Source organism: Cynoglossus semilaevis, chromosome 9, assembly GCF_000523025.1.
Source record: "Cynoglossus semilaevis isolate Cse_v1.0 chromosome 9, Cse_v1.0, whole genome shotgun sequence".
NCBI classification, from domain to species: domain Eukaryota; kingdom Metazoa; phylum Chordata; class Actinopteri; order Pleuronectiformes; family Cynoglossidae; genus Cynoglossus; species Cynoglossus semilaevis.
Genome location: NC_024315.1, coordinates 7,514,309 through 7,533,266, shown reverse-complemented (window position 1 = coordinate 7,533,266; position 18,958 = coordinate 7,514,309). Strand labels below are relative to the sequence as shown.

General features: G+C 40.1%; 2 protein-coding genes across 13 annotated transcripts in view; one reads left to right on the top strand and one right to left on the bottom strand.

Moving 5' to 3' along the window:
• Positions 1-875: 875 nt before the first annotated feature.
• On the bottom strand, positions 876-8,430 carry haspin (histone H3 associated protein kinase). The gene is made up of 16 exons (XM_008316934.3): positions 7,969-8,430; positions 7,188-7,337; positions 6,811-6,957; positions 6,457-6,573; positions 4,298-6,161; positions 3,743-3,875; positions 3,478-3,617; positions 3,081-3,266; positions 2,869-2,954; positions 2,712-2,774; positions 2,529-2,620; positions 2,350-2,429; positions 2,074-2,162; positions 1,787-1,929; positions 1,567-1,669; positions 876-1,368 (listed from the first exon to the last, which is right to left on the bottom strand). Exons 1-16 carry the CDS (start codon positions 8,130-8,132, stop codon positions 1,170-1,172), a joined length of 3,756 nt encoding a protein of 1,251 aa, XP_008315156.1. The 5' UTR covers positions 8,133-8,430; the 3' UTR covers positions 876-1,169.
• A 1,712-nt stretch (positions 8,431-10,142) lies between these two features.
• The window catches only part of apbb2b (amyloid beta (A4) precursor protein-binding, family B, member 2b), a 41,749-nt gene continuing 32,933 nt past the window's right edge, over positions 10,143-18,958 (top strand). For 5 of the 12 annotated variants that reach the window (XR_003050538.1, XM_025058336.1, XM_017035312.2 and 2 more), the window contains exon 1: positions 10,143-10,288. The gene's annotated coding sequence lies outside the window, so the exon portion shown is untranslated. The other 7 variants (XM_025058337.1, XM_017035313.2, XM_017035310.2 and 4 more) reach the window with 6 other exon arrangements.

Genomic DNA, 18,958 nt, shown 5'->3' with positions numbered 1-18,958 from the left:
AAGCGAATTAAAACTAAAGCCATAAATACGGACAAACGGGACTAAATATCAACATGGAGGACGATACAAAAGGACTTGTTGTAAGAACTGTAATTGAACTCTTCTTTAGGAAAGAGGAAGATGGACTTTGTGTACAAATACTCAGACGTTTGGTGAGTACATTTTTTTTAAATAATGTTGTAATTGTTTTATGTTATTAATGGTGTTTTTGGTGTACATTATGTCGCTGAACTGTGAGGATATCAGGGATATAACGACTCCTTAGACTAAATTTCCGATAATGTGGATGATTTGTATGGCTATAAGCAGTTATCAGGATGTGGATTTGTTTAGGTTGGACGCCATTGAAAGCATAGGTGAGAAACACGGCAGCCCAATGAAAAATTGGTGTGAAAAAAGTTAATTGACTAGGATACCTAACTTGGTTTACAGAACCCCCTGCAGGTGATAAAATGAAGCTACATGAGATACTGAACATTTTTTTAAAGCACTAAAACATAAGCTGCGGTATTTCGTGTTAAAAAGCTACTGTATTTTTTATTGTACAAAGTCTGAGGGTTGAAAACCAACCTACAGCTTAGACCACAATGCTGCTTGTAGTATGTAGTTGTTAGAAGCCTTAATGGAACTTAATTTAAGCTGTCAAAGTTATGCTTTTAATTTTGTTCAGCCACGTTCAAACATTTTGTTGTATGCAGTGTCACAATGACGAGTAATTCATTTAATTTTCTTACAAACTTCATGGAACGTTCTGGATGGTACTGTATATACTCTAACATTAAATCTACAACTGCTTGGACATTTGGTAATTTTCTTGACAGTTAAATACTTTTAATTTTTTTATTACTCACCTACAAGAAAAATGCATTGCTGATACTGAGCCCAAAACAATTTGGTGTTAAACATTCACAAGATTTTATTTAGAACGTACTTCTAATATATAAATAATTATTATAATAATAGTAATAGGTGACAATGACATGGTGCCTAAGACAAAATGAACATCAACGACATGTTCAACATGGTTTTTAATGAAACTGTCAGATGAAAGTTACACAGTAACTACCATGCGACCTTCATGGCTGTCTTTGTGTGACAAGGTAATGGATAAGTGTCTTTATACAGTACAGATCAGGCTAAAAAAAAAAAAAAAAAATCTTCACGCAGCTTTACTGAAACAAGGGGCAGTTTCTCAGCACCTCTGTGGCAGAACTGTAATCCAGGATGTTGTCATATAAATTAGTGAGTTCCACTCGCACCTCCTTGACTCCTCTCACTCCTCTTTTGTACTTCATGGAAAGCAGCTTGGAGCACAGGTAGTGTAGCCACAGCACGTTGGTGTGTGGATGGTAGTCACTCCAGTTGTTTCTAAAACCAGAAGAAAGAGGGTAATGAAAAAAAGTGTAATATTAATTTGAGTTAACCAAAACAATTGCAATATTTGTGCAAAACTTAAAAGCATTTTCAATGTAAAGTGAGTGATCTACAGTCATCCTCTAGTCTTATTAAAGTGCTCTGTTTGTGCACTGGGTGAAAGTCCAACACTAGTCCTAAGTAGCCACTGACCCATTCTCCTGTCTCATCAGTCTGTATATTTCAAACTGGTAATCTCCTTGGCCCATGAAGAGCTCCTCATCATGCGAGATGTCACAGGATACAGTCAGGTTATCTGCAGACCAAGAAAACGTGTCAGAATATTCAATGCTAAATCAATTCAATGTACAGTAAAATTAGCACAAATTAAGCCACACTGAAAACATGATAATGTAGAGAAAAATGATCTGACCAATTTCTAATCTGGAGAGAGAATTATCAATGATGCGGACCAGAACCCCTTGGGTTTCCACAGAGTGAGCTTCTCCATTTAGCATGAAGCTCCCCGTCTTCTGTTTAGTAGCTTTGACCAGGATATTTCCCCAATGGAGGTCCCTGCAGTAAACAGCAGAGAGAAATTAAGATGTCAACAGATGACAACACATCCTCACATCTATGCTGTAGCAAAATGTGAATGAGAAGAAAGTGAATATGTTTAAAAAAAAGTCTGTTAGAGGCAGGAGTCTGTTAGTGACCTACCTGTGTTCAAAGTGCAACTCCTGCTCAGCGACAGCTAAGGCAGCAGTGACTTGGTGAAGGATGCTCTTTGCCACCCCCAGAGATGCGAGCTGGACATTACAAGAGATGTACAAATTAATTTTAGGACCTAACTGTCTCAATTATGGAAAAAAACATTTAAAGAACCTAGGTCATTTAGACGTTTTGCCTTGTGACAAGTCATCATGACTAGGTCTGTCACAACTACTTTTTCTTTTGGACAAAACCAATGGTAAAGTGAGGAATACACATGCCTACCGTTCCATTGCTGTTTTCCAAATCGACCCCTCCAAACTCGAACTCCAGGATTAAGAATAACTGATCATTTTCAAAGAAATCTGAGCAGAACATAGAAAGAAACCTACTTAGCCATGTTGAAAATGTTTTGGAAAAACAAATGTGAAGCAAATGCTGATTCATCTCATGTTGTCACTGACCTGGTCTGTCATTCTCTGAGCCTCTCTTTTGGTCAAATTTGTCCCAAGCGTTGAGGAAATGACGAGGGTAACAACCTTGAACGCAGTGGAGGCTGTGGAGTGACAATATATTTTGCAATCAGGTCAAGGCTTAAAACAGCTACCCAGGCAGCAGCAGATAGACTCAGAGGAGATGGTGCTTACTCATGAAGTCCAATAAAGCCATGAGTCTGGTTGTTTTTCTTGTCTTTCAGGCAGCTCAGCTCCCTGTCAAAACACAGATATTTTTATTAGTACAGAGCAGGTATCAAACAGAAAGAGTCAGACTCTGATTGTCTTTGTGATTTTTTGCATCTCATACTTTGAGATTATAATCTCGTGAAGAATCTCTCCAAAAGTCTTCTGGTCTTCTCCGTTGACCTTCTCAGTGCCCTCTATCGGAATAACCTGTGAAGATATACAGTAAGCCCTGGGTTTACAGAGGAACAACATTTCTAACATTCTTTTTTTTTTTAATTATCAGAAGGGATTTCATAGCATTTGAAAGTACAATGCTACACTTCTGACACTCACTTTGAGGGCGACTTTGTCTCCAAACTCATTGATGGTGGAGAAGACCTCACCGAAGGTACCCTCTCCGATCTTAACACAATGATTCATTCTGTGAGGGAGGATACAATCCTCCCAGGCCAGTGGTTGCTCCTGGCTGCACTCAGAGTAAACCTTCTCTGCATCTGACAAGTCTGTGTCCCCACACAGCTGAAAGAAAAGACAGAAAGAGAAAAACAGGACAAATATATTATTACCTTACTGGAGTTACATTGAACTTGCTGTGTTTAATTTGAGCAGACAAATATTACTGTGAAACAGCTGACACACATTGTCAGAGCTAAGACAGTGGACTTTACTGTCCTTATGTCCTTCAAGTCTGAGGGAGGTTTTATAGTAACAGAGGTGAACTGTGTCGTACCATTGATTTCTGTTTTTGCTGCGACTGGGGGGCTTTGGGCAGCAGGGACTTCAATGGTGTGGCAAACAGATCCAGGCTGACGTCTGCTACAGTCGTCCTTTGAGTGTCAGACAGATGAAGATTCATTGGAGAGAGCAGCACTGCGATAGGTGAATAATCAGAAAAAGAAAACCAAAAAAACAACACCATTAGATTAGAACAAAGAGACAAAAGCACTCACAGCCAAATCAAGGAGAGAAGTGAATATTTGATGTAGTAAACATGCCTTTGCGATGGACAGAGAGGGCGGCCTTGAGTCGACTCCAGGTGTTTGTGTTTGGCGTGAGGTTAGCCAGCAGAGATGAAATGTTGTGTTGATTCGTCCTTGCAGGGGTTGAAAAATTCATGATTCCACAGTCCTGCAAACACAGACACATACCACAGATGGTCAGTGATGCCCGAATTCAGAACAGTCATTTTTTGCGATTTATGTTAAAATGTTAAAATACCTCCGAGTCCTGCAAACACAGACACATATCGTCACGTAATTTTTTGCAATTTATGTTAAAATGTTAAAATACCTCCTAACTGCTGCCACAAAAATGTTTGCGAGTTATCTAAATACATGAGGTAAACATGCCATTTTGATGCATTGATAGATATGATGGAAACCTTGATGAAGAGCTTTACATCCATGTTGATGTGTAGAAATTATTGTTTCTTTTTCATCAGACAAATGGCAGCACTACATACAATAATTAAAAAGTTGGTATAATTTAAGTAACATCTCAACTTATTCCCACAGCTGTAGTGACATGGTGTAATTATGTGTAACGCTCACCTTTGGTTTGTATTTTATGCTGATGAGCTCATTCATGCTGCAGTCCATTGTGCTGGTATTGCCCCCCCATGGGCGCTTGCTGATACTGCTGTTGTTCTTCCACCGACTCACACTCAAACCGCTCACACATGCCTTCCTTGTTGTCCCTGATCGGTCCTTGGACATGCCTTTTCTCTTCTTTTCTTTAGGACCAGAGGATGTCTTTCTCCTCTTGGGTAGAACATCACAGGGGATCTTAGTCATTTTGCTGTCTGAGGAAGTGTTGTCTTCAGAACTCGTGGATCTTAGAATTTTCCTTTTGATGTTAATGGAAACGTCTTTGTGACGGTCATGGTCACTGTCAGACTGGTGGGAACTCTGTTCATCTCCTGCAGATTTTGAGACTAGTTTGTCAGCTTTTTTCTTTGTGTCACCTTTTAGCTGAGATAGAGACAGTCTCTTTAGGTCTACTTTGAATTGGCGTGATATACAGCTTTCTTTTAGTATTGCTGTGAGCCCTGCTGATGCTTCTTCAGTTTTCTGGCTGTTAGTTATTAAAACTACTGAAGGACTGAGAGACATCACCTTGCTTTCTTCATTTGAACACGAAAGGCTTTGTGTGTTGTTTGGGTCAAGTGTGTCATAATGAGACTCGTCTACGTCAGGTTCAACAGATCTGTCGTTGTGGGACAAATGAGCTTCTTTCCCATTAAGATGCCCAAAAGCCAGTTCTGAAAAATCTAACCTTTTGAGAGGAACACTGCATTTCTTCAAAAGCCACTTGTCTTCCAGCTGTACAGTCAACACTTCTGTTGACACCGTGTTCAAACTGCTGGCTGGAATTTGTGGGCTGGTTACAGAATTAACGCTTGTGTCTCTATGACAGGCAGCTGACTGCATGGACTCCTCTGATGCTGAATGATCTTTCGGAAGGGCTGCTTGTCCAACAGACTCAATATCATTCAACAACTCTGAATTGCCACCTGTGTTCGTATTTGGCATGAATACGGTGGAATAAAATGATGCCGTTTGAATGTGCTTCGCAGACGATGACAATGGGCTGTGGCCAGAAAGTCCCAAACAGGTTGAATATATCGTCTGACCAAGAGTCACATTGAGGGTTTCCAGTCTCTGCAGCTGCACCGTGCAATGATTAGTCAAACATTTTTCTTTCTTTGCTGCTGAAACATGGTCACTGCTGCTTTCACTGTCTATGGACACAATTATTACACTTGGCAATGTCTCATCATTGTTGATCTTGATGTCCTCTCTATAATTTTTATCCTCACCACTACTGCTGCTTTTCTGGTTGGTGCTTTTGTAATCCATGAATAGGTCACAAGATAGTTCTTTGTAGTGAGGCAGCGGTGGTGCTTGTTCACCAGGACTAGACTTCAATCCAATGGATGTTGAAAGAATTGGTGGGGAGACAGGTTGCTTATGTGAGTCTTGTTGTACTTGGAATGGGCTCAGAACACTGGACGGAGGAGTGACTGATTTGTCGATAATGGAGAAGGATTTGAAAGCGGGTCGACTACAGAGTGACCCTGCTGAGGGAGTTGAGCAAAAAATGGGGTTATCAGTGAATTTTCTGAGTCTGTTCTGCCCAGATTCATTCAGGGAAATCTCTTGTGGTGGGTCATTGGCAAAGCTTGTGATCCCTGTAGAAGTTTTTGATTTCTCTACAGTTGACACCAAGAAGGAAGATGGGATCCTCTGCCTTGTCGTAGTAGATGTCTGGGTGGTACGAACATGGTCATACTGCCGGGAAGTAAAGTCATCTGAAGAGTTGAATATACTTTCAATTGCTTTAGGTATTGTAGATTTGGCAACAGTCTCAGTCTGATGGTTGCGGCAGGTTACAAACCGTCCATCGAAGTGAACGCTGAGTGTAGAAAAGAAGGAGAAAAGAGGGTTACACATTAACAGAATACCAGGCTGAACTGACCTGTAAATTAAGATCAGAAAAAGAACCTTGTCCAACTCATTTCATGACTTACAGTATATTATATTATATTTCTTCCTAAACTGGTACTAACATCCAAGTCAGACTCTAGAAGTCCACAAAAATCTGAGTAGGCTCTTTCTGATTATGATAGCTTTACAAGTGAGTCAGATTGTGTCCTGACACCTGCAAAAAGTGTGTTTGGTTATGACAATACAGCACAATCAGTACTTACTCAGAAGGCTTCTTTTTTTCGAATGACGTTTCTTTATTATTTATTTTGGCATTAACCGTTGAGCCTCTTTTAGTCCTTTTTGACAAAACTCCCCTCGAAGATTCAGGTTGGCTTTTCCTGTTGACATACACAAAGATAGAAATAGTCAAAAATACAGAGAAGCAGGAAAAGGACAGACGCTGTCTATGTAGGTTCTCGATCATCCAGGTCATTTTTATTCGTTTGTTGAACTAATTTCACATCATCCTCTTGGTAGGAAATTATGTTATTGTTTTGGATATATAATATTCATTTATTAACTTTCTGTGTAAAAGAAGGACACAAAGGCGAGATAGAGGAGACCGATGCACAGACCCTGTTGTCTTGCTCTGCTGAGCCAGTTGAGGACGTGGAGGGGAGGGGCTAATGTTCTCTTCATCACTGATGTTCTCAATCACTTGTAGCACAGCTTTCCTCTTGGCATTAAGAACGCTGGCACGATTGCAAGTTTTCTTCTTTCGTCTTATCATTCAGAAAAATATGCAATGCAACATTAACACATAAAGGTTAAAATCATGAAAAAAGGCACATTAAAGATAGAAAAAAAACATATTTTTAAAGAACTACAAATGTAACGCACATGTAGTGCATGTTTTAAAGTAGTATTTGTCATGTTAACTATGTGTATTTATTGGATATCTAAATGTTTATGTCAAACACAAGTTGCCATCTGTGTTTTTCTAACCACAGACCTCGTAGCTTTGCTCTGCTGAGCTGCCTCAGGATGAGGAGGAGGGCTGATGACATTTTCTTCATCAAAGCTTTTTTCTCTCAGACACAGCAGGGCCTTTTTTTTGGCTGGTCGCGCCAACTTACGACATGCCACACTGGTCCTCTTCTCTCTATTTAAGAAAAACAGTTCATGACAGAAGGAGCAGTGAAGTAAGATATATAAAAATATCATAGCATAGGATGAAAGAAGCGTTGAGGGAAGGACTCGGGCTGCCTGATGTGTTATATTAGATATTATTAGTTTAAATTATCAAGTGAACATTAATTGCTGAGCCTGTGGACATTTGGGCCCGTCACAGTCCCATTTGACCAGTGGCCAGGCGTGGGGAAGGGTGCAGTACCATGTCTACAACTTAACATTTAGAGGGGCGCTGTTTGACACATCATAAAACGGGAGAGGAGAGGAGTGTTTTTCTTAAATTACGGGATATTTTTAAAAAATAAGAGATGTATTGTTTTGGGCTAGATGGGATCTAACAAGTGATTAAAAGTGTTGTTATAAACAGTGCCCTGTGTTTTTTTTAGAATTGATAATATATTGAGATATATTTACTTTACTTATTAGCAACAACCACAAACAAATGGACTGAGACGATATCAGACTTTCGTTGACGTAAACACTCTACCAGTGGAGTTCGGTATTAGTAGTTTAATTGATAGGGTAAGGATTGAATAAAATTAATGACTTCATATTTAAGACGTGACCAACGAGTGATTAGACCCGTGAACTTAAAAAAGTACCTTTTCCTTGCGGGCCTTGCTGGCGGTTCAAAGACGGAGATGTCGTCTTCTGTTGAGAGGCTGCTGTCAAAAGCTTTCTTGTGGTCCTTTGGTGAGATCCACGCGGAAATCCTACGCATCTGTTTCCCGTATGTCCTCAAAAATACGGACTTTGCCGGCTCCATGACTGAACTTTGCCGTGTTGGCCGAGACAATGTGCCCGACTTCTAAAACGAACTTAAATTACGCAAGCATTGGTGTTATCAACCTTGCTATTAAATCTAAAGCAGCGACTCCAAATAAAAATATCCTCCACAAAAGGACACTGAAAACTTTAGTAAACAGCCGCTTGTCGTAAATCTAAATCTAATCTAATGTTACAAATATAACTAGTAATTCCTTCCCATGATTTTCCAGTTTGAATCATCCGCTTGTTGTTCAAACTGCTGGACGAGCTGCTGATTGGTTAGCAGAGAGAGGCTAGAAAGTCACAGCGCCATCTGACGGTTTGGAGCTATTGTCTATTGAATTAAATGCACGTTGCGATAATACTTTTGAGCGCTTGTAAATCGGCTGTATAGATTAAGATCCATATGTTTCTGATTTTTTTTGGGGGGGCGGGGGGTTGTGTCTTAATTCTACATACAATAAAGGTGATGGTAGTACTTAAATTAAATATGGTACCGTGTGTCGCAATGGAGTTACTTCGTGATCTTCCAAAATGAAGGTAAATCTGAAGTTTACACATATTTTCCACTGTGAAGCCTAACCTGTAAAAGCATTTATTTAAATAAAAAAAGCCGACCTTTACCAAAAGTATAATAATATAACAATTTATACATTTAACAAAATAAACTCCCCAACTCGACTGTTAAGTGACTATTTTAATTCAATCAATTAAAGCAAAAGTTAGAGGAAGCACTTTTTTTATTAATTTCAGTTTGTTTATAATATGCTTATAATTAATTTGTAATCCTATCTGAGTTTTTGTGAACTAGTGGAGAAAAATAATGCAAACACAAAAATGTCCACAAGATGGCAGTATATTATAAGACGATGCAGCATTTTTCCTTGCTATCATAATTCCAGGAGAAGCAAAAGAAATGGGGATGCTGTCCAGATTATTTAATTAGGACAGTGACGCAGCATGTACACTAAAATTTAGAATAAATCAAGAACATATATAGTAAATATCTGCATATTTATAGTTCTTTTAAATATATATATATATAGCCTTTTTTTGTGCTGACTGCAATCCACATCGCCTCATTCCAAACAACTAGATGATTTATAAAAGGTCCGGAAAACCTGGACAGTCTCCAGATCCATTTGAAAGTTACCAGACCCCTACATTTTGAAATGCTGATCTGGTGCAGAGCCTCGCCTTTCCTTTGCCAAAAAGCACCTACGAGATAAATTACAAACTGAACCACTTAACAAAGTGAAAATGCTTTGTTAATGTCAGTGAATCAGGATAATAACTATAGTGGTTTCGTATCATACAAATCATGCAATTTTTACAATGTTATTTTGTGATCAATTTGTTTGCAAGTCTGCTGCTGTCTGCTGCTTGTCTGATGTTTTTATGTTTTGTTCAATAAATGTGGTCAAGTCTACATTAATGTAGACTGGCAGTATTGTAAAAAGATGTTATTCACATGTTTGGAAATAATATTATAATCACAGATATGTAAGATTAATCCCATGGCAGATCGTAAGATTCTGATTTGCTGCTAATTTTCAGTATTATTAAGAGATCATCGCCACCACTGGCTAAAATGCACCCCACAGCAGAGCCTCTGTGATGCTATACTTTGCCAAATCAGCCATTAGTGTAATTTGCTCCTGGCCTCCAACTAAGATACTAAATTTAACAGAAAATCAGACTTGAACTTTTTGCTCGGGACAATTTTACCACTGAATTTCAGCTCAGATTATGGCAGTTAAAAACACATTAAAATATTCGTGTGCACAGAAGTGGATGGACTAAACCAAATAGGCAGAATAAAATACATGTCACTTGTCATTGTCATATCATTGTCCAAAATAAAAGCATTAAAGAATCTTAATTATACTAAGGTACATAGATGAATGTATAAATGGATGTTAAATAAATGTAGATATCAATAATTACAATTGAGGTTAGTTGAACAATGTTATGGCACATTTCCATGAATAAATGACGAAGGAGCGTTTGCTTCCGGAGCAGCGTCACTCGCCTCCCTCCTTCTGGGTCTGCGAGGGAGGGGAGGAGGAAGGATCGAGCGGATAGAGAACGGTGGGCAGGAGTGTGAAAGACTGGAGCGGAGCACAGAGGACTTGAACACAGTGGAGAGGTGAGGTGAGTGATGTGATTTCCCGAGTATTTTCACTGGGACACGGCCAACTGTGACCGTTAGGGTCCCTTTAGACCAGCGGGCCCTGCGAGCCTGCAGGTGAATGTAGCCGTGAGTAACTTTCCGTATTTTCCTGTGGGCGCCTCCATACTGTGTCATCTGCGGGCCTGGCTGTGGTGCACACAAGTCGGGAAGGTGGGGGAGAGGAGACTGGGAGGCTGCGGAGGCGCACTCACCCGAAAAAAGTGTGTTTATCGGACTTAATTTCCAGATGTTGTCCCCTGTGGTGACCTGTGAACTAGCGCCCTGGTTGTGTCAGTGAATGCAACATCTGCTTTTTTAAAGCACCCTTTGTGGAGACCGTTAGTGTGGCGAGTGTCGCCCGGTCGCGGAGAGGCTCTTGTTAAAGGTTAGTGACTTCAGCTGTGGCTGCTGTGGAGGTTTAAAGGTGCGAACTCTTAAAAATAGACGCGGCCGAGCCTTTAAAGCGACATTTCTGTCAACTCACGACTCTTCTAAAACTTGAGTCGTGATTTTGTGGAGAGACAGAGAGGTGGGGGTCTGTCTGCGGACGTGTAAACAGTAGAACTGCAGTCTTGTCCTCAAATGCAGCGGTAACAAACCTGCAGCTGTAGAGAAGTCATCAAATCCCCGTTAAGGTCAACACTTTTAAGATGGAATTTACAAAATACAGCCCTCAAAACAAAATTGTTCACTTTACTCGTTTGTTTTGTTACATCTCTGCAGCACTGCTCCCCTCTGTCCCCAGTTTTCATTTCTGTTGAAAATACTGGAAATTGGCTTGCAATCAAAGACTGCTAGCTGCCAATAATTAAGACTATCCAAGTCAAGAATTTTTGACTTAATGTTATATTTTAATATTATATTCAGCATGCTTACATTTCCCTCCATATAACTGCCAGCTTCTTTAATGCAAGGGAGGAGTAAAAGTTGGCTGCTTTTCCTAATGTGATTCATCACAGATTTAGGTGTGTCTGCCATGAGGTGCACTTCCTATACTGTTAGTCCACAGTGCAGTGTTTGCTGTTGTTAACTTGGTTTGGATTTGTTAAAAGCAGTTACAATGTCCCTAGGAAGGGGGAAATATATGTTGGGTTTTTTATGAGCAATAATTGTTTTTGAAAAGTCAACCTTGAAGGCGCTCAGTGTCTGACCTTCATTTGTAAAAAGGTTTATTATATGTTGACTTTTAATTTGCTCGTCAGGTAATGTTGGCACTGTGTCTTATTGTCATAGTGATTGGTCCACAATAAAACGATAGTTTGCATCAAAATTACTTGACATGGACAATTATTGCATTTATCTAGCTAATAAAAACAAAAATAGCTAAAATCTAACTAAATATATTACATAACATATAAAAAATTCAGATAAATGGTCAAACCTTTATCAAGAAACAATAACAGTAAAAAGCAAAACTGTTTCAACAGTTTATAATGTTATACAGCATGTCTCACACTGGTCATCTGTGTATATTTAGATACTGACTTTGTACAACCTTCCCTCTGTCATCTGCTGACACTGTATCTCACAGACCTAGATCCTAGTATACATGTTATAGTTTTGACACTTCAATGCTTTATTTCACTTCAAATATTAATATATTAAACATTTTGGTACATATGCTGAACGTTGAGTGGCTTTAAACTGTTCTGGGATTTGCTTAGTGTTTGTTGGTTGCAATTGTTTGGACTTCTGATTTCTTTTAATTTTTACTATTGTACTATTTTACTATTTTTTAATTTAACTTGTTCTGGCTCTATTTTTCCTCAAACCACTGATCTTAGACAGTAGTCCTGCCGCCAAGTTTGTAACAATAGTAATAAGACAGTACAATGTCATAAATCCTACAATCGTTCAACAATCCCAAAAATGGTCTTTTCTCATTACACACCCTGGATTAATTCAACAAGATCTCAGAGGATAAGCTGCAAATGAAATTGTTCCTGTAGTATAGTAGTTATAACAGGCGGTTGTTTGTGGTGCCTGTCCTCAGATGCTCCAGCTCCTGACTCATGGCTGTCTTGTCTCTTGTCTTCTGGTCTTTTCAGTGTCGAGCTGCTGTTAAATGAAAAACAGCCTCAGTTTAAAGCAGACATGGCTAAAGGAGGGCATTCTCTTTATTTGTACATGTTACAAGGAATAGTCTGCGAGCCTAGACCAGGCAGCAGCCCAGAGGGAGGGGTCAGAGGATGGTGGGCGGAGGGGTTAGGTTGGTGCTAGTATTAGTGCATGGTGCTGGCTGGACTGAACCCTGGTAGCTAATTATTCCCAGCTTCTGTTGAAGCCCTCTGCCAAGCCCCTGAGATAACATGGGAGCTGGTTTGAAAGGAAAACATAACTGAACAGAACTGCATGTTTATATTTTGTGATTTTTAAGGAATTTTATGAATGATGTGAATTTGTTTCACATTATTATTTTTTTCAAAGATCAGATTTCACCCTGGTTGCTTCTAATGCATGCAAAATGTGGACTTTTAGTACAAGGTGTGCTTTTGGATCAGAGCACCTGTCTCCTTTCCTTGGACTGTTCCACTGAGGTTTTTATGTCCTGGTCTGTCCCTCTCTGTGACACTGACACTTTGGCATTTGGCTTTCAGTTGTTATCGTGGTTGCCTTGTGTTACTCAGATATCTACTCATTAAACAAAGAGGAGTGAGGTGATGAACCTAAAATAATAGTATCTTTTCATCTTTTAGATCAGAAAGAACCATTTGTGTCACTGCTCGGTTAAAGAACACTACATGGGAAAAAAGCCAGTAGTCATTAGTTTGGGAAGTGGTTTCTGTGGTTTGTGATGTGGCTTCAGTTTGGTGTGGTAATTCGTGCAAGCTAGAAAAATGTGTGTTTCGCTGATTGTAGCACTACAGTAAAAATGGTGCACTGTCATCCTCCTCTCTCTTTCTCTATCTCCCTCTCTCTCACTCACCCCTTTATGGTTCACCTTCCTCCTTCTTGAGTCTCCTTTTATTGCTTAAGTGAGGGTTTGTTGTTGTTAAAAACATGATGTCACTGGTAAATGCTTCAAGCTCATGGATTTTTATTTCTTTTTAAATGTACACTTTTACCCTTCTCTGGACTTTCCCCTCTATCCTTCTATACCTTTTTATTTAGTCTCATCCCCTTTCACTGAAGCGTCTCTGTACATTGTGAGGAGTTGCTGAGTTTGAAAGAAAGTGACTTGAACATTTTATGGGTTGAGTTTCAGCCAAGCACTGCAGAGACTTCCTGGGAGTTTATGTTTGTGATTGTTCAGCATGGGGTGGCACTATAGTGCATCGTATATCAGGAAAAAAAGGTAATGGTGTGAATCTGATTGAAAAAGTATCACGTTTATTAGAGGCTATGGAGTTAGTTTATTGTATTAAACAATAGTTATGATTGTAATTTACACAAATACCATACCATCTTCATTCATGACGCACTTTCAATGTGATGTTATCTTCTCATTTCTCGTGTTCTTAGTGTCAGATTAGGTTAGAGTGAACTTTATTGATCTAATGCTGGGGAAATTGTTTGTCATTCATTCCAAATGACCTTGCACTGTCTCATTCACGGTTAACCTTACTGTCACATATATTCCAAGTAAAAATTGAAGGGTTCTTGGCTTGTTTTAAAGTACTTAAAGCTGATGATATATTAGCTCCAGTTTGGAAGTGTGAGCTTCCTGTACTGTTCCTCTGGCAACAAACACGTGTGCAAAATGATCAGCTACAAAACAGGCAGACCATGTGCTGACCAGCCGGTCGCAGGTCAATCTTCACCTTAAAGCAGGGGGGTGAGGGAGTGACGCTGTGGGCTTGAAGTGCTGAACTGACTAAAAAAACTCTGTATTGCACAATTTGCACAAAAAACAATGCTCTCATCCAAATCGCCAGTTGGAAGTAAAAAAAAAAAACCTTCTGCCTGGAGCCAAGGAATGTGGCCTGGTCTTCCATCACTGTTCCCCAAACTATTTGGAGCACCAATGTCGCTCATTACACATGTGCCTCGGTGTCACCGTTCAAATAAGGAACTCTTTCACTCTGCAAACACACGTGTGAGGTGCTGTGTTGTAAAGAAACTCCCAAACAAAGTACTTCTCTGCTGCTGTTTGTCTACCTGTGTGGTGTCATCCAACTACAACAACACTTTTTCTGTGTGTTTGCGGTCTAGGCTTGATGAGGAAGATGGTGAAAGTGTGTGTTACGTGTGTGACATTGTGGGTTTCTGCGTAGGTGTGTGTGAGCAATCAGATAAGAGTAAAGAGGGTTGTTGTTTTTACCCTGCTTCCCTCATGAAACAATACCGCGCTTGACCAAACAGTGGGCGAAGGACGTGGACGTATTTGTGTGGAAACTGACAACATTGGTTTACAAATGAATAAAATGACCGAAGAAAGAATGATCTAAGGCTAATTAGCAAAACCTCACCACTGTTTATAAAAGTGTAGACGTGTGTGTGTTTGTCGTCAGTCTTCTGGTCTTTTCGTCTTCTCATTCTCTTCACTTTTGGCATCAGCCTCCATCAATGCCTCTCAATATGGTTATTGTACCCACTGTACGACAAACTGCATTGTGTGTGTGTGTGTGTGTGTGAACATACCTTTGTTGCAGAGAGCAGACACCCATGAGGTGTGTTTGAACAGAGAAGGAGCACAGAGGCCTTGTTCATCATGTATGCTGTCAGTCTGAATGATAGGGCCCCTCTTCTGTCCTGATGTCCTGGTCACTGGCTCACTCCTGCTGACAGTTGGTTATTTATGTCTTGGTATCATGTTGCTGTTTTTGTTCACTTTTACTTTGCACCCTTTACTTATTTTTCTTCTTGAGTATTGCCTTGTAAAGTGTCAGCACTCCTGGGTTGGTTGTCTCCTCACTGTCTAGTCTACCTGGTGATGGCCTGACAGCGTACATGCTATTTTGCCCACAAATTATCCACGGATCAGCGTTAGGCTGAGAACGGACAAGGCGTCAAAAAGAAAATCCTCACATCCAGACAGAGAGTGCAAACGTACACACTTTGACTCCTCTTTGTTTTTATGTTTCTGTCACTGATGTTGTCTTTTCCACTTCGCCGCTCTTTCACTCGAATGCCCCCATCACTCCCAGTTCAGCAACATGAGGGATTTCAGCCTGTGCCTCTCTGAGAACCACCCCCTCCTCTTTATGGTTTTTAAACGTATGCACACTCAATTCAGTCTGTGTCAATCTCGGCATGAAGCTATCGGTCTGTGGTGTCATTATCAATGATTTAGAGGTCACATGATCTGACACAGTCAGTTGCCCTGCTCTGTAGTTCAAGACAAATCTTAGATTATTTTCGTCAAATAATTACTGATCATTTTAGTAAATTGTATTGTTAAGGACATTTGTAATGCCTGCCCTAATACTCATGCATACAGTACATATACTAAATGTGACTGTCTTTAAGACCACAAGCATGGGTACGTGACATGACCACATCAAGGGGGAACGTGTCAGAACTGAAAGCAGCAGCAGTTGTGCTGTGAAGCTACATTTATTGGAGAATAGCACTTAGCTCACTCTGGTTTCCATGAAGCTTGCCAGCTTCTGGGATCTGGATGAGGAACACATTTGAGTGTACTGGTGCAAAACAAAGCAGACTTGTAGGATGTTTACGTACTCCGTGTGTATTTTCAAGTTTAGTGGATTTTTGTGGTTGACACCATGCTGCAGAGGATGACAACTGTGGAAAAACAGGAGAAAAGTCCCTGTCTGTTGTTACAGGGTTTACCTGTTCTGCCCCCACCACTGTCTCCATGCTCAGTGCTCGTTCAGTTTGCAGACATTAACAGTGTGTACATGTTAAGGTGAATTCTGCTGTGACCATTCTCATCCGTGTCACATATTGTACATGTATCTCCGCAGAGACCAGATGCAGGAATAATATGATGATAAGATCCAAATTGGAAAATCAGAAATGGTGACCAGCTCTGTGCCCACAGAGTCATAAAAATTCAGACGTTACACTTCAGCCTGGTATTTGAAAATAGTCTGTGCAGAGCTACGGTTATGGCTCGTCTTTTCAAACGGACATTAAGAATACAGATGCCTTAACTGCGCAGTGTGACTGCTGCTATGCTAAGGTTTGACTGTTATTAGGTCAAATCTTTAACATTAGAAAACATCCACAGTGGGCTGGTTGCAGCTTTAATTGCATTATTTAGGTGTTAATTAGAAAATAAATGTATTTCTGTTTTAGTTGTGGGTATATTCTTATGTTCTGTCCCAGCCAGTCTTTGGCAGAGGTCTATTTTCCTGGGATAAACACTCTTGACTGTCTCACTATGTGAAAGTCAGTATAGGACGAAAACAACTGTTAAGCCCTGTGATCCACGAGCCAGTGTTAATAAGCCTACTGAAGCAGATTCAAGGATTTCTGCTGCAGTCTGTCTCGGAGTTGGCCCTCACCCATCTTACTCCCTCCTCATCCTCCTCCACTGCAAAGCTCACGACAATAGACAGATGTTCATGTCTACAGCAAGTAGTACTTATTACTGAGCGCAAATGCCAAGTAAAATATTTACAATACACTGACTGCTCCATTACCAAAAGGGCTCTTACTGCTACATAGCTGTGTGCCCCTCCCCGCCCTCCAATATATTGGTAATGTCATTTCTTTAACTAGCTGTACTTGAAAAATGAACTTGACAAACCCATGCAACATAACACCTACACATTTACTAAATATTTAGTCTTTTTTCAGTTTTCCTTCATATACATGACTTAACACTGACCAGTTGGTTTATTAAATAACTGGGAATCAGGTGGTAATGCATTCCTTTGAGATGAATGAGTTGTAGGTTGTTTGACATTGTAGGTTTGACTGTTATGAACTAGCTGATTTTGAGGCCTTTTGATGTGTGACTGAAACCAAAAGAAAACTTGACCCAGTTGTTTACATTCGAAGAGAAACACAGTAAAAAGGAAATGCTTCAAAGTCTAGTGGGACACATACTGTAAGTGTAACTGTGCACTATGGAATTATGGTATGCTGTTTGGGTTGAAATCTTCTCAATACCATGGCAGTAATACAGAGCACAGCTTACTTTGTTCCAAGAACATTTACTGCAGGTGTGTTTTTTTTTTTTTTGCTGACTCGGCGTTTCTTTCTGCATGTTTTTCACACATAAGTAAATACATGTTACATGTATATACATAATGTTGTGTACAAAGATGTCATTCTTTGTATCTGTACTAATGTGCATTTAGCCAATGATCTAACGTCACCCTGTGGGTCATATTTGGCTCCTTTACATCTTGGCCTATTGTATGTTGCTGCTAAATTTTAGGCACCAGAAAAATGATCAGTGTTGTCACTATTATATTGAACACAGCCAGGTTGTAAGAAAAAATAAAAATCAAAAAAGCTTAGTTTTGTTTAATTGAGCGTTGAAAACAATCTGATTGTTATCAGGCCTAATTAAACAGCAGGACCAGACGGCCGCTAAGAAAATAATTCTCACTGCAGCAGAGAGGGAAAAACAGCTAAAAGAAGAAGCGTATGGTTTCAGCCTGTGTGTGTATGTTCGTAGGAGGGCTCCCCACCTGTTCCTTATTAACTGGGATATGAAAGAATTGTGCATTTTTGGTTTCTTTTAAAACAGCTAAATAAAATGTTAGAACCCTGGTGCTTGTTGGCCTCTTATTTAATCGTCATCTGAGGCTAAAAGTTTTAGTTATCACATGTTCTTGTTGTTTTCCAATCTATATTGTGGTAATATAAGCAATTCAGTTGGCCTTTGTTTTGTAAAGTGTGTAAAGGCCTGATGGAGGTGGAGGTGGTCTTTTGTCAGGAGCTCTTCTCCTCCTCCAGCCTCCTCCAGCCCAGGGGCTGAAATTGTTCACCTCGACTAAAGGCATTTGAAAGAGTCCAGTTTCAAAGAGCTACAGTCAGTGAAGTGAATGGAAAACGGGTTGATAGGAATGTGGAGTTATATGGTGACAGTCGCTGTGGTCATCTGAGTTGTTAAACACATTATTTTCTCATTGTTACATCATATCCTGTGGTGAGAGTAATGATGAGTTAACATCTGCTGCAAGAATGTGAGGCGCCGCCAAACGTATCTTCATGTCGAGTGTGGTTCATGAAGCCACAACAACATGAGGTTAATTTAGTTTGTAGGTTCAAATTAAAATCGGTTTAACAGTGCTATCACAACTGGTGTGGTCGACACGTGACCCCACACGTCTTTATTGTGACCCTCGTGTGTGTGCTGTTGCCAAAACAGGGAGGCGGGGAAAAGTTTTTGTCCACCAGAAAGTGGTCGGCTAGCTGTGTCATCCTCGTCCAAAGTATTTTAGAGAAGAATTCTCTGCTAATGTTGTGGAAGGACAAAAATAACTCTGATTGGAAGGAAGAGAGCGGGAGACAGAAGGAGACAGAGAGCTATTGTGTGAGAGAAAGAGATGAAGAATGAGGGAGAGAAAAAGAGAGAGGGATGATTTAAAGTATTGGAGGCTGAGCGATCATTGCAGTGGTGTCTGTGGTTCCTTTGGCAGAGAGAGGACATTCTTTTTCTGATGAGTCACTCTCTCTACTCTCTCCCTTTAGGTCTCTCTCTCTCCCCCTCTCTCTCCTTCTCTTGTATCTATACGTCTATCTGATCCTGTGTTTTTTCTTCTGTTACACTTTTCTTCTTCTTCTGGCAC